Here is a 25185-nt window from a genome sequence, read left to right as displayed (position 1 = left end):
CTCCCATAGTTAAAGTTTTGTTTGTCCTAGCTACAGTTTGTCTCATAGCTACAGTTTTGTTTGTCCTGGCTACAGTTTGCCTCATAGCTAACAGTTTTGTTTGTCCTAGCTACAGTTTGTCTCATAGCTACAGTTTTGTTTGTCCTAGCTACAGTTTGTCTCATAGCTACAGTTTTGTTTGTCCTGGCTACAGTTTGTCTCATAGCTACAGTTTTGTTTGTCCTGGCTACAGTTTGTCTCATAGCTACAGTTTTGTTTGTCCTGGCTACAGTTTGTCTCATAGCTACAGTTTTGTTTGTCATAGCTACAGTTTGTCTCATAGCTACAGTTTGTCTCATAGCTACAGTTTGTCTCATAGCTACAGTTTTGTTTGTCCTAGCTACAGTTTGTCTCATAGCTACAGTTTGTCTCATAGCTACAGTTTTGTTTGTCCTGGCTACAGTTTGTCTCATAGCTACAGTTTTGTTTGTCCTGGCTACAGTTTGTCTCATAGCTACAGTTTTGTTTGTCCTGGCTACAGTTTGTCTCATAGCTACAGTTTTGTTTGTCCTGGCTACAGTTTGTCCCATAGCTACAGTTTTGTTTGTCCTAGCTACAGTTTGTCTCATAGCTACAGTTTGTCTCATAGCTGCAGTTTTGTTTGTCCTAGCTACAGTTTGTCTCATAGCTACAGTTTGTCTCATAGCTACAGTTTTGTTTGTCCTAGCTACAGTTTGTCTCATAGCTACAGTTTGTCTCATAGCTACAGTTTGTCTCATAGCTACAGTTTTGTTTGTCCTGGCTACAGTTTGTCTCATAGCTACAGTTTTGTTTGTCCTGGCTACAGTTTGTCCCATAGCTACAGTTTTGTTTGTCATAGCTACAGTTTGTCTCATAGCTACAGTTTGTCTCATAGCTACAGTTTGTCTCATAGCTACAGTTTTGTTTGTCCTAGCTACAGTTTGTCTCATAGCTACAGTTTGTCTCATAGCTACAGTTTTGTTTGTCCTGGCTACAGTTTGTCTCATAGCTACAGTTTTGTTTGTCCTGGCTACAGTTTGTCTCATAGCTACAGTTTTGTTTGTCCTGGCTACAGTTTGTCTCATAGCTACAGTTTTGTTTGTCCTGGCTACAGTTTGTCTCATAGCTACAGTTTTGTTTGTCCTGGCTACAGTTTGTCCCATAGCTACAGTTTTGTTTGTCCTAGCTACAGTTTGTCTCATAGCTACAGTTTGTCTCATAGCTGCAGTTTTGTTTGTCCTAGCTACAGTTTGTCTCATAGCTACAGTTTGTCTCATAGCTACAGTTTTGTTTGTCCTAGCTACAGTTTGTCTCATAGCTACAGTTTGTCTCATAGCTACAGTTTGTCTCATAGCTACAGTTTTGTTTGTCCTGGCTACAGTTTGTCTCATAGCTACAGTTTTGTTTGTCCTGGCTACAGTTTGTCTCATAGCTACAGTTTTGTTTGTCCTGGCTACAGTTTGTCTCATAGCTACAGTTTTGTTTGTCCTGGCTACAGTTTGTCTCATAGCTACAGTTTTGTTTGTCCTGGCTACAGTTTGTCTCATAGCTACAGTTTTGTTTGTCCTGGCTACAGTTTGTCTCATAGCTACAGTTTTGTTTGTCCTGGCTACAGTTTGTCCCATAGCTACAGTTTTGTTTGTCCTGGCTACAGTTTGTCCCATAGCTACAGTTTTGTTTGTCATAGCTACAGTTTGTCTCATAGCTACAGTTTGTCTCATAGCTACAGTTTTGTTTGTCCTAGCTACAGTTTGTCTCATAGCTACAGTTTTGTTTGTCCTGGCTACAGTTTGTCCCATAGCTACAGTTTTGTTTGTCCTGGCTACAGTTTGTCCCATAGCTACAGTTTTGTTTGTCCTGGCTACAGTTTGTCCCATAGCTACAGTTTTGTTTGTCCTGGAGCTTCTTCTAACCTAAGTGTAGGTCTACTAATTCACCCAAACATAGACAGACTGTATACAGGGCTTCTACTGCTGCATTAACGTTAGAACAGTGTTGGTCTGCTGCTGTTCAAGACAAATACATTCTCTGTATTGTGACTCTCACACTGTGACTGTATAATGCTGTTATTTAATCTAATCTGACTACTGTGTGTGTTTCTATCTCAGGCTGTCTGTTGTGAAAGGTCACTTCCCTAAGCTCGTTGACTGTGCCCACTTCCACTATGACAATGTGGAGTTTGGCTCCATCGAGGTAGGTTTTGACACGAGACTGTGCGTGCGGGCTAAAATGCCCATTTTAGAAATGTAAACTACAAAAATGTCTGGCTGACTGTAAATGAAGTGTGTTTTAGCCATGTCTGTTACTAACGTTTTAGGTCCTTTTGGATGTTCCAGTGGCCTGCATTAGAACCCCAGCCTCGTGTTGTAATGTTACTGTAGTGATGACAACCCCAGCCTCATGCTGTAATGTTACTGTAGTGATGACAACCCCAGTCTCATGCTGTAATGTTGCTGTCGTGACGACAACCCCAGCCTCATGCTGTAATGTTGCTGTCGTGACGACAACCCCAGCCTCATGCTGTAATGTTATTGTAGTGATGACAACCCCAGCCTCATGTTGTAATGTTACTGTAGTGACGACAACCCCAGCCTCATGCTGTAATGTTATTGTAGTGATGACAACCCCAGCCTCATGTTATAATGTTGCTGTCGTGACGACAACCCCAGCCTCATGCTGTAATGTTACTGTAGTGACGACAACCCCAGCCTCATGCTGTAATGTTAGTGTAGTGATGACAACCCCAGCCTCATGTTGTAATGTTACTGTAGTGACGACAACCCCTGCCTCATGCTGTAATGTTATTGTAGTGATGACAACCCCAGCCTCATGCTGTAATGTTATTGTAGTGATGACAACCCCAGCCTCATGTTGTAATGTTACTGTAGTGACGACAACCCCTGCCTCATGCTGTAATGTTATTGTAGTGATGACAACCCCAGCCTCATGCTGTAATGTTATTGTAGTGATGACAACCCCAGCCTCATGCTGTAATGTTATTGTAGTGATGACAACCCCAGCCTCATGCTGTAATGTTATTCTAGTGATGACAACCCCAGCCTCATGCTGTAATGTTATTGTAGTGATGACAACCCCAGCCTCATGCTGTAATGTTATTCTAGTGATGACAACCCCAGCCTCATGCTGTAATGTTATTGTAGTGATGACAACCCCAGTCTTATGCTGTAATGTTATTGTAGTGACGACAACCCCAGTCTCATGCTGTAATGTTATTGTAGTGATGACAACCCCAGCCTCATGTTGTAATGTTACTGTAGTGACGACAACCCCAGCCTCATGCTGTAATGTTATTGTAGTGATGACAACCCCAGCCTCATGCTGTAATGTTATTCTAGTGATGACAACCCCAGCCTCATGCTGTAATGTTATTGTAGTGATGACAACCCCAGTCTTATGCTGTAATGTTATTGTAGTGACGACAACCCCAGCCTCATGCTGTAATGTTACTGTAGTGATGACAACCCCAGCCTCATGCTGTAATGTTACTGTAGTGATGACAACCCCAGCCTCATGTTGTAATGTTACTGTAGTGATGACAACCCCAGCCTCATGCTGTAATGTTACTGTAGTGATGACAACCCCAGCCTCATGCTGTAATGTTACTGTCCTGACGACAACCCCAGCCTCATGTTGTAATGTTACTGTCCTGACGACAACCCCAGCCTCATGTTGTAATGTTACTGTAGTGATGACAACCCCAGTCTCATGCTGTAATGTTACTGTCGTGACGACAACCCCAGCCTTATGCCTGTAGTGTTGCTGTCGTAATGATCACATGTGAACAGGACTGACACACTACTAAGGACCTCACAGTACAGGTCTCACTGTGGGTTACTGTGGGTGGGTGGGTGTGTGTACCGCATGCCTGTACTGTGTGTGTTCCTGTCAGAATACATCAGGGCTATGGGCGGAAGGGGTTGGGCACAGTGGAGAGATGAGAGCAGCAACATCTCCAGGGCTGAGGCTGGCTCTCTTTCTTTGTACCTGACCTACACAAACTCACTCACGCGCAAACAAACTCACTCTGATTTCCAGTCCATGGGCATCGTAGTGGAAGAGCAGCAGTACTCTCTCCTTGCTCTGACGTTATCTAATCCTATTACAAGGATTAGGTAACTTAATGCCATTTTAAACATATTCATGATGATGGACACCATACACCTGATGTAGTGAGTTACATTATTACCTCCATGTCTCTTCCCGCCCAGCACAGCTGTTAGTGCTCTCGTTCTCTGTGCTGGAGTGTGTGTGTGTTGAGCTGAGGGAGCACTGCTCATTAGTGTCTGAAGCCCCTGAAGAAAAGAGATCTGAAAGAGGCCATTCTCATCTCACTGTCCTTGCTCTCTGAGTCAGAAACAAACACACGCCAAAGCGCCTCCTTTTCTTCCTCTTTCTTAAGTCTCTCTGGTTCCTTTCTCTTCACCTCTCCCTCTCTCTTCCTACCACCCTCCACGGAGTCTCTCTCTCCCTCTCTCTTCCTACCACCCTCCACTGAGTCTCTCTCTCTTCCTACCACCCTCCACTGAGTCTCTCTCTCTCCCTCTCTCTTCCTACCACCCTCCACTGAGTCTCTTTCTCTCCCTCTCTCTTCCTACCACCCTCCACTGAGTCTCTTTCTCTCCTTCTCTCTTCCTACCACCCTTCACTGAGTCTCTCTCTCTCCCTCTCTCTTCCTACCACCCTCTACTGAGTCTCTCTCTCTCTTCCTACCACCCTCCACTGTCTCTCTCTCTCCTTCTCTCTTCCTACCACCCTCTACTGAGTCTCTCTCTCTTCCTACCACCCTCCACTGAGTCTCTCTCTCTCCCTCTCTCTTCCTACCACCCTCTACTGAGTCTCTCTCTCTTCCTACCACCCTCCACTGAGTCTCTTTCTCTCCCTCTCTCTTCCTACCACCCTCCACTGAGTCTCTCTCTCTCCCTCTCTCTGCATCTCTCTTTCTGTCCTTCCGCTGCTCTCTCTGTATCTCTCTCTGCATTAGTCATAGTGGATTTGATGTGAAGGTCCTTCAGACAAACGCTCCGAAGTCCACAACACTGCCGGTCTCATTTCAGATGAAAGTATTTTCTATTTTAATTCACCTGGAGCCTCCACACCGCCCTCATATCTTCTTCCTCCTCTTCCCCAAAAAATAGAATAGACACAAAAAAAAACTTCATTTTGTGCTTGTTTGTAGAAGCCCACTTGTTTGTAAATCCGGGCCACCAGAACCCCATGGGTGTCCTACGGCTCCACCCGAGGCTTTCTATTTGTCACTAGTTTAGCAGGCTTGTCTTTTCACAGCTTTCTCTGCATTGTTAAGTCCATTATACTTCAATACTGTTTGTTGGCTGTTTGTCGGACATTTTGAAAGATCTCCTCTGATTTAGTTGGCTACTTTATTAGAAGATGCAGAATCTGGGCGACTAGGGGGGAGGTTGTGTAAAAGGTACCAGGCAAGGATTGCCATTTCCCTGGATATAATGTATCCTGATGGTGTGTGTAGGTATAGGAGGGTGCTTTGCAGTATCCTTGTATGTGTGTTTGCTTATTCGGTGTACAGTAGGCTATATGTTTTGTATAGTTGCTCCTTCTGTTCCTCTGACCCATGCTTGAGTGTGTGTGTTTCTGTTCCTCAGTTGCAGTTTGCGAATGAGCAGAGCGTTGCTAGCTGGAACTCAGGCTCTGCCAAAAACCTGGTTTTCGTGGTGCAGGTGTCCTGCCAGGTGAGTGGGCATGACCACATACCCTCGCCCAACACGAGCGCACACACACTCGCACATCTCCTTGCCAGGGCTATATCTAACCCAGACACATTCATACCAACACGTATGAGTGGGACAGAGTGGGAATATATTTTGTATTTGTGTGGGAATATATTTCCCCCTCCCTCTCTCCTCCTGTCTGACTTATTACCCCCCTTCCTTTCTATCCTCCTCACATTAATATTTATGTCCCCTCTTCTTTCCTTCTCTCTGTCTCTATGTGATGTAGGCTAAGATGTGGATGGTTCGGCGCTCCTATGAGGAGTTCCGTACTCTGGACGCTCACCTCCACCAGTGTATCTACGACCGGCGTTACTCTCAGCTGCTGCCCCTGCCACCCCTCAGCGAGATCGGGGACAGGGTAGAGGTGAGTGAGGACTGTGGGAGAGTTTATTTGTTGAGGTGGTTATGTAGCATTCTGGCTGAATTAGCTGTAGAATGTTTTTCTGTACTGTATGGAGGTCGATGGTACCGCTGTAGGTCAGCATGAAGACCTCTGAGAATGACATGAAATGACCTTCATCGAGGTGATGTAGTCATGGTTGTCTGTGACGTGTCTGTCTCTGCACATTTGTTCTCTGATTCTAGCAGGTGTTGATATTTGGGTCACCTGTCTTCATCTATGGTGTCTGGGAGTAGATGTATGTAATTGGCTGTCGGCTCCTACAGTAGCTGTGTGTTAAAAGTCCTGTGTCAGTTGTTTTTGTTGTTTATCAGATCTTCACCCCGCTGCTGTCGGAGTACCTGAGCCGCCTCTCCATGATCGTGGACAACAAGCTCAACTGTGGGCCTGTGCTCACCTGGATGGAGGTGAGACTAAGTATCTTTAGAAAACATACGAGCGTGGACTGTGTGGTCCAGTGGTTACAGCTGCTGACCCCGGCTCACATATACGCCAGAGTCAGCATGGGTTCGAATCTGGCCCACTGCCTTTTGATTCTCCCTCCCCCATCTTTCACACGGTAGTACGATCTCTTCAATAAAGATAAAAAACAAAACATAGTGGGACTGCTTTTTTTGTGGGGGGAGTGGGGCTGCCCCTCCCCCTGAAGACGTTGAAAGAAAGAGTGAAGGTGAGAATAAGCTGTAAAAACATGGAAACATAAGAAGTTGGCCAGAGAAAGAAGACAATTGTTGGGGAAGACCAAAGAAGAGTAGGAGAGAGAAAGACTGCTAGAGAGACAGGCTTTGTCTTACCACCTGTGCATTAGCCATACTACTATAATTAAGGGATATTGAGAGAATGGTGTAATTATTTGCCTGTCTATTCCTTAAACAACAAGAGGTTTGTGTTTGCTGTTCCTCCCAGATTGACAACCGTGGGAATCGGTTCCTCCTGAAAGAGGAAGCTTCGCTCAACGTTCCCGCCATCGCCGCTGCTCATGTCATCAAGCGCTACACAGCGCAGGCCAGCGACGAGATCTCCATTGAGGTATGGAGCTGCTGCAGGGATACACAGAACCAAATGAGATTTACATTAGTGGCAGTCATAGTTTTCAGATTTCTGTGTCACCTCTGTCTGGGCCTTGGTATCTCTGTTTGGCTGTCACCTTCCTTTTCCTTCTCTTTTTTCCTCCTCCATCTTCATGTTCTGTCTATTCCTGTCCTCTCCTCCTCCTACTGCTCCTCTTTCTGTTTCTGGGCCAGAGCACCCTGGAATGGGGTTACCCAAAAACTGAGGCACATTTTAACTCTTTCTTTGTGTCGCTCTCTGTCTCATCTCCTCTCTGTCCTGTCCTCCTCAAAGTGAGGAATGGCAACTGTTTCTCATCTGTTCTCTGAAATAGGTTCAGGCAGGACTATATTATGCCCTGATCCAGCTTGTTGTGTCTGGATAATGTTTAGTTTTGGGGCTGGTGTTTTGACTGCCAAGGCTGTATTATGTGTGTTGATGTACTTTTGGCTCAGATGGTGGGGGTGATAAATGAAGTCATCTGGCTCGTTTGCCTATAGACTTTGTCTGAAGTCGGAGGTTGTTTAATGTCTTTGTCTGTGTCTCTCTCTCCAGGTGGGAGATATCCTGTCTGTAATTGATATGCCACCCAAAGAGGACTCCAACTGGTGGAGGGGGAAGCATGGCTTCCAGGTACACAACACAATCACTGGAGACTTCTGCCGCTGGCTGTCTCCCTCACACACACGCCTGTCTCCCTCACACACACGCCTGTCTCCCTCACACACACACAAACACACGCCTGTCTCCCTCACACACACACAAACACACGCCTGTCTCCCTCACACACACACACACGCCTGTCTCCCTCACACACACACACACGCCTGTCTCCCTCACACACACACACGCCTGTCTCCCTCACACACACACACGCCTGTCTCCCTCACACACACACACGCCTGTCTCCCTCACACACACACGCCTGTCTCCCTCACACACACACACGCCTGTCTTCCCCACCTACTCTGAAGAGTCCCGCTGCCGAACAACAGTTCTCCAGATGATGGCTACGTTCATTATCTCACGTCTCCATGTTTCTGTACTTTCTTTTCCCTTCTCATTTTGTTTCCTCTTTTTCTTTATATTTCTTTCACTGTTCTCTATTTTCACTAAGCTTCTACTTTTAACTCATTTCCTCTTGTTTTTTAACCTATGTCATGTGTAAGCTATTGTGTGTGTGTGTGTGCCCAAGTTTTTGTGTGTGTCTGTGTTTGTTATCCTCAGTTACTTTGATGGTCTTTCCCCACTTTAGGTGGGCTTCTTCCCCAGTGAGTGTGTGGAGCTCATCAACGAGAAGCCTCAGTCCACCGCTAAAATAGGTAGCTTACACACACACACACACACACACACACACACACACACACACACACACACACACACACACACACACACACACACACACACACACACACACACACACACACACACACACACACACACACACACACACACACGTTATGACACCACCATACTGAATCCCACTTACTGTACATTATCACATTCAGTGCCTTCGAAAAGTACTCAAACATTTTGTTGCGTTAGTCTTAATCAGAAATAGTTTAAATACATGTTTTTCCTCATAACTCTACAGACGAAACCCCATAATGACAAAGCGAAAACAAGTATAAAAAATAAAAACAGGAATACCTTATTTACATAAGTATTCAGACCCTTTGCTATGAGACTTGAAATTGAGCTCAGGATCATCCTGTTTCCATTGATCATCATGTTTCTACAACTTGATTGGAGTCCACCTGTGGTAAATTCTATTGATTGGACATGATTTGTAAAGGCACACACCTGTCTATATAAAGGTCCCACAGTTGACCAGTGCATGTCAGCAAAAACCAAACCATGAGGTCGAAGGAATGGTCCGTAGAGCTCTGAGACAGGATTGTTTTGAAGGCACAGATCTGGGGAAGGGTGCCAAAAGAACACTGTGCCCTCCATTCTTCAATGGAAGAAGTTTGTCACCACCAAGACTCTTCCTAGAGCTGGCCCGCCCAGCCAAACTGAGCAATTAGGGGGAGAAGGGCCTTGGTCAGGGAGGTGACCAAGAACCTGATGGTCACCTTGACTGGGCTCTAGTGTTCCTCTGTGGAGATTGGAGAACATTCCAGAAAGACAACCATTTCTGCAGCACTCCACCAATCAGGCCTTTATTGTAAAGTGACCAGATGGAAGCCACTCTTCAGTAAAAGGCACATGACAGCCCACTTGAAGTTTGCCTAAAGACTCTCAGAACATGAGAAACAAGATTTTCTGGTCTGATAAAACCAAGACTGAGCATTTTGGCCTTCATTCCAAGCATCATGTCTGGAGAAAACCTGGCACCACCCCTACGGTGAAGAATGGTGGTGACAGCATCTTGCTGTGGGGATGTTGTTCAGCGGTGCGGACTGGGAGACTAGTCAGGATCGAGGGGAAAGATGAACGGAGCAAAGTACAGAGAGATCCTTGATGAAAACCTGCTCCAGAGCATTCGGGATCTCAGACTGAGGTGAAGGTTCACATTCCATCAGGACAATGACCCTAAGCACACAGCCAAGATAATGCTTGGGTGCTTCGGGACAAGTCTCTGAGTGGCCCAGCCAGAGCCTGAACTTGAACCTGATCGAACATCTCTGGAGAGACCTGAAAATACCTGTGCAGCGATGCTCCCCATCCAATCTGCCAGAGCTTGAGAGGATCTGCAGAGAAGAATGGGAGAAACTCCCCAAATACAGGTGGGCCAAGCTTGTAGCGTCATACCCAAGAATTCTCGAGGCTGTAATCGCTGCCAAAGATGCTTTAAAAAAGTACTGAGTAAACGGTCTGAATACTTATGTAAATGTAAAATTTCAGTTTTTTAAAGTAAATTTGCAAACATTTATGACCTGTTTTTTGCTTTGTCATTATGGGGTACTGTGTGTCATTTGAGTGGGGGAAACAACATAATACATTTTAGAATAAGGCTGTAACGTAACAATGTGGAAAAAGTCAAGGGGTATGAATACTTTCCGAATGCACTGTGTCACCAGATCAATGTCAAATGTATTGAGTGACATTTGTGTTTCCAGATGGAGATCCAGCCAACTCCAGCGCACCAGAACCTCCCTCTCCTACATCCGGTAAACAGAGGCAATCAATCAATCACTACTGTATGAGTATTCGGTCTCCACAGAGCGTGTCGACGGTTTTGCAGGGGCTGGCTTGAAATGAGTTTGACAACATGCAGTACTAGTTGTCATGGTTACTATGTTTTCTTTCTGGCATGCAGCATATATTGCTTATATTTAATTGAACTGTATATAACGGCCACTTTTCCTCCCTCTCTTGTATCTTCGCCTTGTAAGTCTTCTAGGTAAACATTAGAAAATGATATCTCTCTCGAGACAATTCTTTTATTAAAGGATCCATGACCTCGTGTTATAACCAGAAACACACAGCGGATCACATAGTTTCACAATTACTCAGCCCATAGGTAATTTTGCTTGCCTAATGTGGTCACCACAACATCTTTGCTATCTTCATATTTGTATCTCCGACCACAGTATATCTCTGTTTTGGGGTGTGAAGTACAGACCAACAGTGTATTTAGCTGGTGTTCCAAACGCCTTCCTGTTGTATCTATTTCCTTTTTCTCTTTCTCTCTCTCTCTCTCAGTTCCTCAGCCTTGGTACCTAAGACTTGCTGGTAACAACAACTGAAATTGAATTTCTCTCTCTCATTAATCTATTTGTCATCTAATCAGAGTCCTTCCACCGTCCTTATCTTTCCTAATGCCCCATCTCTCCCCTTATTGCAGGGCCTGTATAACACATTTCCCCTTAAGCCAACCAGGAAACGTTCAATAGCCATTTATACAACTAGCCAAGCCTAGGGCTGTTCACATGCAGCATGGCAGGAGTGGTGAGGATGTTTTGAGAGTAGAATTAGTGTACATGTATTTTAGAGTCACCCATAAATTATAGGAACACAATGGAGCTTGTTGTATAAATGAGAAGCAAGTCGTTGTTTTAGAGGAAGACGATACAGGTTTATTATGACCAATGACAATCATTATTTCCTTAATCCTAATCTTCATCATGCGTCCAAGTAATCTGCTGCTGCTTATTGTTCTAATGATGTTGATGGTCGTGGCTCATTGGTCCAGAACACGACCCAGCCTCCTACTAGTGTCCATGCTCCAGCTCCCACTAAACTCTCCCATTTTCTGATGTCTTTTCACACGTTTTATATTCGATGACGATGATGACATTCATGTTAAACATTCACATGTGGATACACACACGTTTGCAGGCACTTCTCTGTACACACAAAGACACGCCCCTCACAAAGATGGACCCCTCGTCCACCACAATAGTCTCTTTCCCACTGTAGTGTCATTACTCAGCAGCTCTCTGTCGCCCCCCTCTGACAGTTTCTAAGAAGCACGGCAAGCTGATAGGATTCCTGCGCACCTTTATGAAGTCCAGGCCCACCAAGCAGAAGCTCAAACAGAGAGGCATTCTTAAGGAGAGGGTGTTCGGCTGTGACCTGGGAGAGCACCTCCTCAACTCAGGACTGGACGGTACATAAAACTCACTTATCCTCACGTAACCTTTTGGGGATGTATAGAAGTTGTCAGAATCTTTGGGCTTGTGATTTTTATAGTAACATGAGAGTTGAGTTGCTGGCTGCAGAGAGTGAGCGGTTTTGGTGTGTCAAGTGAACTCGGAACAATATTTAAGTCAATCATGCCATTTTAGGATCACATTAGTGCTTCGGAGTTGATGAAATGGGCCCATTGCCCTAGTTAGAGTTCTACAGTTCTAATTCTAGAGTCTCAGGGAGTCATCTCTGTGTGTCCTTGAGAGCCTGTTCTGGTTTGGTGTACTACTGTAACATGTGACATGGATCTTTGTGTGCTTCTCCAGTTCCACAGGTTCTAAAGAGCTGCTCAGAGTTCATAGAGAAGCATGGGGTGGTGGACGGCATCTACAGGCACTCTGGAGTCTCCTCCAACATTCAGAAACTCCGGTACCACTCCTCATGCTAACCCTAACTCTGCATGTCAGGCCCTGAACCTGTAAAGTCTTAGAATAACTACATAGATCATTGACTGCATTAATAAAATACATGTATGCAATATTTTTTTGTCATTCAACCCTATTTGACACTCTCTCCACCAGACATGAGTTTGACAGTGAGAATGTTCCAGACCTGACCAAGGATATGTACATGCAGGACATCCACTGTGTGGGGTCCCTGTGTAAGCTCTACTTCAGAGAGCTGCCCAACCCCCTGCTCACCTACCAGCTCTACGACAAGTTTGCTGTGAGTACATGGCCGTAACCCAACACAACTCCCTCCAACTGAAAGTACTGTCCATTGTCAAAGGCTAAACCATCTGTTTTTTCCCTGGTCTTCCTCCGTAGGACTGTATGGGAGAGATGACGGACGACGAGCGCATGGTGAAAGTACATGATGTCATCCAGCAGCTCCCACCACCGCACTACAGGTACACACAACACAGCCATGGAGACCGAGACTACAGGTACACACAACACAGCCATGGAGACAGAGACTACAGGTATAGACACAACACAGCCATGGAGACCGAGACTACAGGTACACACAACACAGCCATGGAGACCGAGACTACAGGTATAGACACAACACAGCCATGGAGACCGAGACTACAGGTACACACAACACAGCCATGGAGACAGAGACTACAGGTATACACACAACACAGCCATGGAGACCGAGACTACAGGTACACCCACAACACAGCCATGGAGACCGAGACTACAGGTATAGACACAACACAGCCATGGAGACCGAGACTACAGGTACACACAACACAGCCATGGAGACCGAGACTACAGGTACACACAACACAGCCATGGAGACCGAGACTACAGGTACACACAACACAGCCATGGAGACAGAGACTACAGGTATACACACAACACAGCCATGGAGACCGAGACTACAGGTATACACACAACACAGCCATGGAGACAGAGACTACAGGTATAGACACAACACAGCAATGAAGACCGAGAGTACAGGTATAGACACAACACAGCCATGGAGACAGAGACTACAGGTGTATACACACAACACAGCCATGGAGACAGAGACTACAGGTGTATACACACAACACAGCCATGTAGACAGAGACTACAGGTATACACACACAACACAGCCATGGAGACAGAGACTACAGGTGTATACACACAACACAGCCATGTAGACAGAGACTACAGGTATACACACACAACACAGCCATGTAGACAGAGACTACAGGTATACACACACACAACACAGCCATGAAGACAGAGACTACAGGTATACACACACACAACACAGCCATGGAGACAGAGACTACAGGTGTATACACACACAACACAGCCATGGAGACAGATTGTGGACTGATGTTGTCTCTCTGTCAGGACCCTGGAGTACCTCGTTAGACACCTGGCTGGTCTGGCCACCTGCAGCGGAGAGACCAACATGCACATCAAGAACCTGGCCATTGTCTGGGCCCCCAACCTGCTCAGGTGTGTGCCTCTGCCTACCTATTGTACCTGCGTTGTGGATCGTTCCTATATAAATATATTGTTTAGAACAGGTGTGCCTCTGACATGTACAGTAAGGAATCATGTCAGCTCTATTCATGGCATTTCTGTCTGCAACACCTTCCTGGTGTGGCTGTGTGTTGTCTCCTTGGCAGATCTATGGAGATCGAGGCGGTGGGTCTGAGTGGTGCTGACCCGTTTAAGGAGGTGCGGATTCAGTCTGTGGTGGTGGAGTTTCTCCTCAGTCACGTGGACGTGCTCTTCAGTGACTCCTTCACCTCTGTAGGACGCTTCACAGGCACAGGTATGCACATCACCATAACCCAAACGCTGGCTTCTCTAACGCTCACTGGACACAATCCTCCGAACTTGAGTTCCATTTGTGTGGATACACACATTTCCCATTGAAATCAACGCATTATTTGCATCAGCCGGCAATCGTCAGCGACGTGTGGATTTCAAGTTAGGATTCGACTGAAAATGTCTTCTCTCCTTCAGAGTGCTCCCTCTGTCCTCTCTCCCTCTATCAGCTCTGTGGTTTTGTGTTATCAATGCCACACACAGAGCATTTACCTCAGAGCCTCAAAGCCTCTTTTTAGTACCTACAGTAACTAGGTTTACTACTCAGCCAGCCAGGCTTCCTCTCTCCTCTACTTAATGCTTTTAGGTGTCTGGTTAAATGGAGAGCTTTGGTTAAAGCCCTGTATATAATGGATGACACTTCTACCTCCATTACAACTGTCACCACCGCCCGCTGTCCTCCGCTGTTTACCCCGCAAATGCTGTAAATCTATGAAAGCAACTCTACTTGAATGACTGTGATATATTATTTAATTGCACTCTTTGTCTTGCCTCGCAGCACAGTAGAACATGTGTATGAAGAGTCTAAAATGGCAATAATAGAAGTGATTTCTCCACTGCATCCATTTTCTTCATAATTGATTTTCCAAAAAGTAGTACAATATTTGGCAACATTTTGTTCTTTACTCTCGATAAACATCCGTATTAAATATGGAATAAAACTGAAAACTTGCCATAAAGTGAGCCCTCAGCCACACTGATGATGTAGCCATCCCACTGGGCACAGACTTCAATTCAACGTCTATTCCACGTTGATTCAATGTAATTTCATTGAAATGACGTGGAAACCACGTTGATTCAATCAGTGTATGCCAAGTGTGATTGAAGCAGCAGATAGTGAGCGAGAGCTGTGTGTCTCCGTAGCAACGGGCAAGCTGGAGTGTAAGGTCTCTCGGCAGCACCAGAGAACCAGGCTGGTGAGTCTGCAGGAGGCCAGGGGTGAGGAGGAGGTGGGGGAGACCAGGGGTGAGGAGGTCCCTAAGGCCCCCAGGCCCCCTACACTATCTGCTCCTCTTCTGGAAGTCACCGTAGAAAGGCGACGCTACTCCATGTTCTGACCGTCCTCTCTATCTCTCGCTCTCTCTATCTATCTCTATCTCTCTCTATCCATCTATCTATCTCTATCTCTCTCTATCCATCTCTCTATATCTCTCTCTATCTATCTCTATCTCTCTCTATCTATCTCTCTATATCTCTATCTATCTATCTCTATTGCTCTCTCTTTATATCTCTATCTATCTCTCTCTATCTCTCGCTCTCTCTATCGCTCTCCCTATTGCTCTCTCTATCACTCTCTCTATCTCTCTATGCTGGATGCTTACAAGCGCTCTAGCGTTGATTGGTTTAGTTTAGGCTTGGTCTACTTTTGGCTTCTGTGTGACCCATTTGTCCTGAGATCTTTGTACGATGTGCACAAGAAAGAGTTCATGATGAATGTGTCTCATCCTATTGGGCTTTTGTCTGTTGTTTTCCAGTAGATAGTAAGTATAGCCAAGTTGGCCTCTCGAGTGGCGCAGTGGTCTAAGACATGTATAAACCCACTAGAGATTCTGGGTTCGTGTCCAGGCTCTGCCGCAGCCGGCTGCGACCGGGAGACCCATGGGGCGGCGCACAATTGGCCCAGCGTCGTCCGGGTAAGGGGAGGGTTTGGCCGGTAGGGATGTCCTTGTCCCATCGTGCACTAGCGGCTCCTGTGGCGGGCTGGGCGCAGTGCACACTGACCAGGTTGTCCAGGTGTATGGTGTTTCCTCCAACACATTGGTGCGGCTGGCTTCCGGGTTAAGTGGGCATTGTGTCAAGAAGTAGTGCGGCTTGGTTGGGTCGTGTTTTGGAGGACGCACGGTTCTCCACCTTCGCCTCTCCCGAGTCCTTACGGGAGTTGCAGCGATGAGACAAGACTGTAACTACCAATCAATTGGATACCATGGAAAAGGGGTAAAAAACAACAACATTTAATATAAGTTTTGTGTGCACATGCTGACATGTGTTTCTATAAACCCAGTGTCTCTTCATGATTTTAGTCACTGGTCAGCTGTAAACTCTCACATGATTTTTCTACTATATTGACAGTTGAATAGGCAATAAACTTCCATCCTGGTTCAAATTCATCCCATCTTGAAGTAAATGTGGTCGGTTACATTTTGTGTTTACTCCAATATTTGTTTTTGACATTTTAAATAGTTATTCAAGTAACTTTTAGGTTGTTTTGCGCTGTAATCAAATCAAAGTTTATTTGTCACGTGTTCCGAATACAACAGGTGAAATGCTTACTTACAGGCTCTAACCAATGGTGTGAAAAAAAGACAAAAAGTGTGTGTGTAGGTAAGTAATGAAATAAAACAACAGTAAAAAGACATTTGAAAAAAAGAGTAGCAAGGCTACATACAGACACCTGTTAGTCAGGCTATTGAGGTAGTATGTACATGTAGGTATCGTTAAAGTGACTGCATATATGATGAACAGTTTTAATGCTCAAACTATTAAAGAATAGATGTTGTTTTGATCAATGTGCCACAAATGCTGTGGATGTTTCTTTTAAGAGGATTACATTGAGCCAGAACCACCAGGTAAAACAACCATGTTGCATTGATTATTCCCAGCTTCCGTGATCTGTTTTGTCTTGTCAGCTAGCTAAATAATCAATAGGCCCTATAGCTAAAATGTTTAACCTCAGTATTGTCTACAGATCAGTAGGATCTGTGTGCTTCTCCAGCTGAAGGGTTTCTGTCAGCGTCCCAGCCAGGGCTCAGTTCGATGCTTTGCTTTGTGTCTCAGACTCCACGCCAGGAAAGTCCCAAAAATATTTTGGGTGTCCGATTGTTCTGGCTATTCTCACAGAAACTTAATTGGCAGGATGAAGGTTTGATATGGTTTTTACATTTGTATCACAAACCATTTGTGAGAGAATCCTCTAAGACCCTATGATCTGTGAACTGTACATGATAGTGTGCTCTAAAATATGGATTATTATGATTGTGTAACACATTTATTCAACATAACATATTAGTGAATATCTCGTACCATTTCGATTTTGTACATTTTTAGACATTGTTTTAAACTATATACTGTACAAGTACACAAACTTTTCAACATTCTGCTACTTTTGAAGTAAATTGTGAGCACCACCAGTGAATGGGGAAATGGATTCAAATGGAACTCCCTCTGCTGGTGATTTGCTGAATGTAATTGCATTTTTATGTTTAAAAGTAGCAGAGCACAATTTGACGCATTTGAAGAGTGTTTGACTTGTTGTTCCAACAATTTGTCCCAAAAATATGCTAAATCAAAAAGGGTACTTTTGAAATATTAATATAAATACTTTTATGTTGAATACATTTAATGTGAAAATTTGTATTTCAGTAAATTAATGTGGAAAAAATATTTTTGGGCTTTCCTGGCATGTACTTGCCCTATAAGACACTGTTACAGTACTCTGTTAATTGCATTATAATAATACATATTTGTTTAGATGTTAATCCTGTCTGATGCTCTGCTCTCCCCTGACGGGTGTCCTGTTTAGCAAACCTCAGCAAACTTTGCCATTGAGGTTACTTTGGTTGCTCTTTGATTTGGAGTTTCAAATGAAAAGGTCCAACATCCTCTGCATACCTCAGCCTTCCCTCCCTTTGTGTTGTTAACTCCATGTGATTTCTGATTTGCAAGTGTGTCCATGTCTCATTCGCTCTCGTTGGGCAAATCTGTAATGACACCCTATTTCCCGTATAGTACTCTTTAAAAAAAAAAAAAGTTATATATATATATATATAGAGAGAGAGAGATTTTTTTGCCACATAGTGTGCCACTTAGGGGCTTTGGCCAAAGGTAGTACACTACTATACAGGGAATAGGATCTCATGTGGAACAAAGCTTTTGTCCTCCGTCAACAAAGCCTCCACTCTCCCACCCTCTACCTATTACTAACTGTCCTCTCTCTGCCTGCAGGGCGGCACTCTCTGACCAGGCCCAAGTCCTTTGTGTCCGCCAGGCTGCTCTCCCTAGAAGAGGCCCAGGCCAGGACACAGGCTCCTCTGCTCCTCCAGGGGGCGCCAGTCCAGTTCCAGGGCCAGTTCCACACCGTGCTGGACCACCCTGTCGACAGGTGAGTGGGAGGCCAGGCTTATTCCAGACCATGCAAGTTTCTGTAGTTTTGCTATCACATGCAGTTGATTTAGCAGTCTTACCCACCTAAATATCTCCTTCTCTGTCTTGGTCTCTCTCCTCCCCCTACAGGAGGAAGAGCGGGATGAAGGTACGGAAGGCAGCTGGAGGGAGCTGGAAGACATTCTTTGCGATCGGGAAGCCCCCGGGGGCGGGGAGACGTAAACCAATGAGGATTAGCTCCCTGTTCCAGCCCGCCACCTCACACGCAGGTAGATATCATGTCTGATTTGGACCACCACCTGGATGCAGGTGGAAAGAAAAATAAATGGCAACTCCACAGTTTGTCAACCTTTTTGATCCCCTTCTCTCTTTGTATGACAGATCTCCCTTTCTCTCTCTCTGGCTGTCTCTTTCTCCCTATTTTCTCTCTCTCTCCTTGGTTTCTCCTGCAGGTTGTCGTGTGGACAGTGTGACCCTGCGTTCAGCTAAGAGTGAGGAATCCTTATCGTCCCAGCACAGTGGAGCAGGTACACCACAGTAGGCCATAACTCACTGACGCTAATACTGATACTCATCTCAGCAGGTGAAGTCCATTGACTGATCGATAGCAGAACCTCTCTCTTCTCGTCTGTTAAGTATAGAGTATGAGATGTCTCTGTCAGGGGAGGCTGTGGAAGAGAAGTAATGTGTCTGGAAGCAGTGATGATAGTTGATTTGGGGACAGTCGGAGTAGAATGGATCATTTAGGAGGTGGTTGGAGCACTAAGACGAGCACTACAGAGACGCTTATTTTAAACCCTGACTACTCCTTTTTTTTCTACCTCTCCTCCTCTCTCTCTCAGGACAGTCTAGCCGTCTGCGGCGGCCCCGCTCCAGCAGTGACGGTCTGTCTTTGGCTGCCTCCATGGACCCCCAGCGCCCCCCGTCCCGCCTGCCTTCCAGCCGCTCGTATGACAGCCTGCTGCCTGAGGACCGCCGGCCCAGGGATGATGGAGACGATGAGCAGGATGAAAACGAGGAAGGCATCTACATGCTGCCTGACTTCTCCAACCAGGACCCGGCTGCTTCCTGGATGGCCGAGGACGTCATTGACTTCAGCCCCACCTTCCTGGAGGACGGACCAATCGGCTTGGGCAGCAGCACAGTCACCGCGGGCGGCAGGGAGTCCCCGCCAACTGCCACGCCCCCTCCCTACCGCTGCCTCAACCACCAAGGACACTCTCACTCCAGCAGCCAGCGCTCAATCACAGAGGACCCCGACTCGGTGCTCAACCAATCGGATGCGGCCGTCAGGAGGAGTCTGATCATCGCCGCCACAGCCCCGCCCCTTCAGGTGTTCTGTCAACACAGACCGGCCAATACCAGCCCATCTGCCGGCCAATCAGGGGAAGGCTCCAACCGGAGTACCTCAAACAGCCAGGGCCAGCCCACTACACCTGTGACCTCTGCCCCCTCTGCTCAGCCCCCAACAGAGAGAAGATCTTTCACCCGGAAGATGGTGAACGCCTTCTCACAAAAAGCCCCCAAGTCCCCTACACTGGACATCTCTGACCCTGTATCCATCAGCGTCCCTGCTAAGGTACTTCCTCCCTCTCTGTCACTCCTGTCCCTGTATTTCTGTCTCTCATGATTGGAGATTACTTTCCTATATACTCTGTATGATAAATTTACCTCCCCAAACTTGACTTTCTCCCTCGTAGGTGTTGGACATGATTGGCGGCCGAGCTGGTGAATTACAGCCTGGCATCCCGAGCAGCGGCCCCTCCCAGTCGCAGCCTCCTCAGATGATCTCCATGCTGCTGAGGTCATGTGACTTCCAGCTGACGGAGAGCTGCCAGCAGGAGATCTGCAGCAAACTGGGCCCCGAGGCCAGGATCAGAGGACAGGGTGAGTAGACAGGAATGGACTCGGCCAACACGTTTGATTGAATGTATTAGTTGATTGATTTATAGTCATCAAAAATGAGTTTGTTTTCAATGATTCGAGGTTTTACTGCAGACCATAGTCATGTAATTTAACCCTCCTCTCCCCTCTACAGGTATAACGGAACCTACCGGTGCCCCCCCTGCTCTCCCAGCCTCCCCCTCCCCCTCCTAAAAACCCAGCACGCCTCATGGCTCTGGCCCTGGCTGAGAGTGCCAACAAGGCCCTGAGACAGGGCGCCTCGCCCCCCTACCGCCCCCCTCAGTCCCGGTCCCAGGACGTAGCCGACACCCACTACCAGAGGTCCCTGTCTGCCGACGCAGGAGAGCTGCTGTCCTCTGACCCCAATCCGCTCTACTCCACAGTGCGCCCCCCTGTCTGTGTGGATGACCGAGGGAGAGGAAAACGCGACAGAGACTGCAGCAGATACAGGACACTGCCAGGGAGAGAGGACTCCAGGACAGGTGTGTGGGAGTGTGCACATGTCTGTAAGTGGCACTGTTTAGGTGTACCTTTGTGTAAACTGTGTCCGTTTGTACTGTGGTAAATTCTATGTGGTGGATATGTTGTTTTGACTGTGCTGGAGATGTTCTAGTTTCGGGCTCCATATGAAGAGCGACAACAGTGCTGTCAGGTCATTTTCAGCAGAGCCTTCATTTCCTAACCATAACAAGCAAGATGTTTACAGTTGCCTGGGCAAAATTTGATTTCTTTTTTTTAACTGTCGTTGTTATGAGACTGACAAAGCCCGTGTTCTATTTTCCCAGCTGGTTAATCAGGCTTAGAGAACAGTACAGTAAAGTATGTCCGGCCGCACGTAGCTACAGCATGCATGACTAACCAGTACTGTAACTTAATGTATGGCGGTAAAAAAAAGTTAACTTTTTTAATTTTTTTATTGTAGGATACGGACACCCTGTCCTCTGAGACGTCTGACTCTGTGGCGTCCAACTCGGAGCTGTCTGGTGGGAGCGCCTCTGGAGACGACCAGACCCCCAGCCCCATCTACAAGAACCAGAAGCAGCTGCCCCAGTCACAGCCCCCCAAACCAGGCCAGTCTGGGGAGAGACCAAGCCCCACTGAATCCCAGTCTCAGAGGAGGCCCCCAGCCTACTCACGCCAGTTCTCTGCCCCTCACCTCCAACAGAAATCAACCTCCACCCAGTCCAAGCCGTCCTCAGCCCATCCCCAGCTCCTGCACTCCAAGTCAGAGTCCCCTCTGACTCAGGTCCGTGCCTTCCAGCCCACCCGCCCCAAAGTACCCCCTAAGCCCCTGGATCTGAAGCGTCCCCATAGAGCACCACTGGCCCAGACTGAGATGCGTCGCTCCCTGGACTCAGGGCGCGTCAGGCGGATCTTTGGTCAGCAGGGGAACCCTCCTCTGGCCAGGGCCTTCTCAGAGCGTCTGAGTGGAGCTCCAGACCACCTCGCCCGCTACCACGCAGCCAGCCAACCATTCCCGGGTCAGCAGCTCCCTCAGCAGACTCAGATCCGGCCCGTTCCCCTCTCCTCCACCTCAGAGGACCAGGGAAAGATGGAGAACTTCTACTACGAGATCGCCGGGCCTGAGAACCCGCAGGGCCCCCCCAGCTATGCCCGCCACAGCTACCAGAACATGAGGCTGGACCTGGAGGGTAACTTCCGCCCGGCCCCCCACCCAGAGGCCAACAAAAGGCCCATCTCCCGGGGGCATCACCAACACCAACCCCAGCCTCTCCACCACAACCAGGGTGGACCCAGAGGGGAGAGGGGGCCCCAGCTCTGGTCCAAAGAAGCCACGCGGGCTTGGGCAGCTGCCCACTCCCAGTCCCACTCATTCTTCCACGGACACTCCCACTCCCAGGACGGCTCCACCCACCACCATCACCCCTCTCACCCCCGGCCCCAGCGCCAGACCTCCTCCTCAGTCCGGCTGGCCCGTAGTGAGATGCACCCCCTACCCTCCTCCTCCATGGTTCCCCTGGCGCTCTACCAACACAACCTCCACCGCTCCAACAGGTCAGCCTCCACAGACCTCACCTCCTCCCAGCTACACCCCTATTTTGAAAACGGGAAAGTGTGCTATCGTAAGCCAGAAGAGGCTCCTCTGAGCCAGCCTCCCCAGGGCATCTCTCTCCAGGGTCAGCCATCCCAGCCCTCCCCTCCCCAGGCCCACAGACCAACCTCCAAGGACCTGTCTGAGCCCATCTACGTCAACTTCCCTTTCCCCAGCCCCTCTACTGGGGCCCAAAACACGAAGAACTGGACCAGCACAGACCTGGATGGAGACTCTACACAGGATTCTGAACCTCTTGCCACGCCAAACGACCCCCCTCCCCCAGAGGACCAGAGACAATCCTCTCCCCGCCTGGCCCCTGACCAGGGAGGCTCCACCAGTGTTAGCCTTACCCCCTCCACTCCAGACAGCCCAGCCGCCCACAACGACTCGGCTGCAACGACCCCAGGGAGCATCCAGGAGAGCAACTTCCTCCCAGCTCCCACAGCGTCTTCATCGACAGGGATCCACTACCGCAGCCGCTCAGACCCCCAGAGCTCCAGCTGCAGTACGGAGCCCATCCCGGGCCTGTCGGGGAAGGAGATCGCCTCCCTGCTGATAGAGAAGCTGGCTGAGGAGGAGAGGGCTGAGGGTCCCTCCACAGTCACCTCCTCCTCTGCCTCCACCAGCTCCTCCCCTGCCATGGAGCACCCTGCCAACCCCTACCCCAGCCAGCAGCACAACCAGCCCCCGCCTGCCTATAATGTCTACACACCGGACCCCTCACTGATCAGGGTTCCTCAGAGGGCCGGGGCAGGGGTCTTCCAACGCCAAGACCCGCTCCGGAGGTCCTCGCCGGGGGGCCAGTACAGGCAGGCCTTTGACGTCATGCCCTCAGGCGATCAGGTGCTCAAATACTACCGGACCCAAGACTTTACCCCTGGGCCCCTGGGAGAGCATCAGAGCTCTGGCGCTAACCCCTACCCCCCTCGGCAGCACTATCAAGAGCCCCCCTACCCCATCCAGAGCCCCCAGGACCCCTGCTCCTCCGGCTACCCCAGCCAGCTGCTCTTGGAGCCCTCAGACTCCCCGTCTGCAGCCTTCTCCAACCTGACGCTGGGAGTCCCCAGGCCCTACCCCGGCCAGCCAGGAGGCCCCCAGTACAGCCAATACCCATTCCATCCTGGCCCGATGCTGGGCCAATACCCCAACCCTCCCCCCCGCAGAGATGTGGTCCACGAGCCGGTGCTGCGGCCGCAGGGTCTGAGGAACCAGAGAGGGCTGGCACGGCAGGGCAGCTTACCTGGACGACCACCCAACTGGACCATCCATACTGAGGGTCAGACACGCAGCTACTGCTGAGGAGGAGCGCAAAGTAGACTTTTACACACTGTACCCTATCAGACTGAATGTGAAAGAGAGAGCGAGAAAGAGCTAGGAAGTGACCATGTAAAACACTCATGGTCCACAGAGAAAGGGAACAGGACGATAGAAAGCCTTCCTGGAAGCGTGAGACAACCAGTCATGTTTAGAAATGGGACCACGGGCAAGGTATTCTGGAGTAGCTAGACATAAAGTCTAGTGTTCTGTTTGAACATTCCCTGGGGCCTATCACCATTTCACACCTGCAACCACTGGACCCATGAGGAAGAAGAGATCAAAGAGATGAACCGAAAAGTGGCTTAGATTTGAAAACATTCCAGAGCAGACTGTTGTTGTGAGTGTGGAGAAAGAAAGGCAAATGGCTGCCAGGGTCTTTTCTGGATCAAAATGTGCTTAGGTGGTGGGCGTGGCCAATGGTGCGGTGGCCGAGCAACCATTTTAGAGGCCCTTCTGTTGGCCGCAGTGACAGAATGTAGCAGTTTTAAAGCACATTTTCTCCAATTCAAAAAAACTATTGTGGCCCCATGCCATGACAAAAACATCTGGGGGCCCCATGCCATGACAAAAACTCATGAATGCATCATTTTATGAATTGTAGATTCTCCCTGAGTCTAGCTTTTATTTTAGTTATGGTTAGTTCTCAAAGATGATCTTATTAAAAAATATATAGGTCCATTATCTCTTTAGTAATTTAAGTTTACACTGAAAAAGTTTTATCCCGACAATGATTTATTATATAAAAATTCAATATATATACATACAGTACCAGTCAAAGGTTTTGACACAGCTACTCAAGCAAGGGTTTTTCTTATTTTCTACATTGTGGAATAATAGTGAAGACATCAAAATATGAAATAACACATGGAATCATGTAGGAACCAAAAAAGTGTTAAACAGATTTTAGATTCTTCAAAGTAGCCACCCTTTGCCTTGATGACAGCTTTGCACACTCTTGGCATTCTCTCAACCAGCTTCACCTGGAATGCCTTTTCAACTGTCTTGAAGGAGTTCCAACATGCTGAGCACTTGTTGGCTGCTTTTCCTTCACTCTGCGGTCCAAATCATCCCAAACCATCTCAATTGGGTTGAGGTTGGGTGATTGTGGATGCCAGGTCATTGGATGCAGCAGTCCATCACTCTCCTTCTTGGTCAATTAGCCCTTATACAGCCTGTAGGTGTGTTGGGTCCTTGTCCTGTTGAAAAACAAAGGATAGTCTTAGCACAAACCAGATGGGATGGCGTATCGCTGCAGAATGCTGTGGTAGCCATGCTGGTTAATTGTGCCTTGAATTCTAAATAAATCACTGACAGTGTCACCATCACACGCCCTCCTCCATGCTTCACTGTGGGAACCACACATGTGGAGATCTATTCACTTTATTCTTCATCTCACAAAGACACGGCGGTTGGAACCAAAAATCTCAAATTTGGACTCATCAGACCAAAGGACAGATTTCCACTGGTCTAATGTCCATGTCTTGTGTTTCTTGGCCCAAGCAAGTCTCTTTTTCTTATCGGTGTCCTTTTAGTAGTGGTTTCTTTGCAGCAATTCGACCATGAAGGCCTGATTCACACAGTCTACTCTGAACAGTTGATGTTGAGATTTGTCTGTTACTTGAACTGTGTAGCATTTATTTGGGCTGCAATCTGAGATGCAGTTGACTCTAATGAACT

General features: G+C 47.6%; 2 protein-coding genes across 7 annotated transcripts in view; both read left to right on the top strand.

The window, feature by feature from the left end:
* Positions 1 to 20469, top strand: part of LOC123997978 (rho GTPase-activating protein 32-like) — a 37495-nt gene extending 17026 nt beyond the window's left edge. For all 5 annotated transcript variants that reach the window (XM_046302746.1, XM_046302745.1, XM_046302747.1 and 2 more), the window contains 20 exons: positions 2109 to 2193; positions 5640 to 5726; positions 5995 to 6132; positions 6483 to 6575; positions 7075 to 7197; positions 7774 to 7851; positions 8474 to 8540; positions 10281 to 10331; positions 11624 to 11773; positions 12120 to 12222; positions 12375 to 12519; positions 12621 to 12703; positions 13644 to 13751; positions 13925 to 14073; positions 18072 to 18228; positions 18360 to 18499; positions 18683 to 18757; positions 19073 to 19809; positions 19931 to 20117; positions 20269 to 20469. In XM_046302746.1, coding sequence (XP_046158702.1) covers positions 2109 to 2193; positions 5640 to 5726; positions 5995 to 6132; positions 6483 to 6575; positions 7075 to 7197; positions 7774 to 7851; positions 8474 to 8540; positions 10281 to 10331; positions 11624 to 11773; positions 12120 to 12222; positions 12375 to 12519; positions 12621 to 12703; positions 13644 to 13751; positions 13925 to 14073; positions 18072 to 18228; positions 18360 to 18499; positions 18683 to 18757; positions 19073 to 19809; positions 19931 to 20117; positions 20269 to 20327 — 2815 coding nt within the window. In that variant the 3' untranslated portion in view covers positions 20328 to 20469. The remainder of the gene's footprint in view (positions 1 to 2108; positions 2194 to 5639; positions 5727 to 5994; positions 6133 to 6482; positions 6576 to 7074; positions 7198 to 7773; positions 7852 to 8473; positions 8541 to 10280; positions 10332 to 11623; positions 11774 to 12119; positions 12223 to 12374; positions 12520 to 12620; positions 12704 to 13643; positions 13752 to 13924; positions 14074 to 18071; positions 18229 to 18359; positions 18500 to 18682; positions 18758 to 19072; positions 19810 to 19930; positions 20118 to 20268) is intronic.
* LOC123997979 (flocculation protein FLO11-like) lies at positions 20394 to 24381 on the top strand. Of its 2 annotated transcripts, none has more exons than XM_046302749.1 (2): positions 20394 to 20617; positions 21058 to 24381. In XM_046302749.1, the coding sequence occupies exons 1-2, from the start codon at positions 20540 to 20542 to the stop codon at positions 23488 to 23490; spliced, it is 2511 nt and encodes an 836-aa protein (XP_046158705.1). In that variant the 5' UTR covers positions 20394 to 20539; the 3' UTR covers positions 23491 to 24381. The 2 variants fall into 2 exon arrangements, with proteins under 2 accessions (XP_046158705.1, XP_046158704.1); XM_046302748.1 differs by having other exon boundaries at positions 20394 to 20641.
* The last annotated feature ends 804 nt before the right edge of the window (positions 24382 to 25185 follow it).

The sequence above is a fragment of the Oncorhynchus gorbuscha genome, linkage group LG15 (assembly GCF_021184085.1).
Source record: "Oncorhynchus gorbuscha isolate QuinsamMale2020 ecotype Even-year linkage group LG15, OgorEven_v1.0, whole genome shotgun sequence".
Classification (NCBI taxonomy): Eukaryota; Metazoa; Chordata; class Actinopteri; order Salmoniformes; family Salmonidae; genus Oncorhynchus; species Oncorhynchus gorbuscha.
Note: the sequence above shows the minus strand (reverse complement) of the source record. Positions and strands in the feature narration are given on the sequence as shown.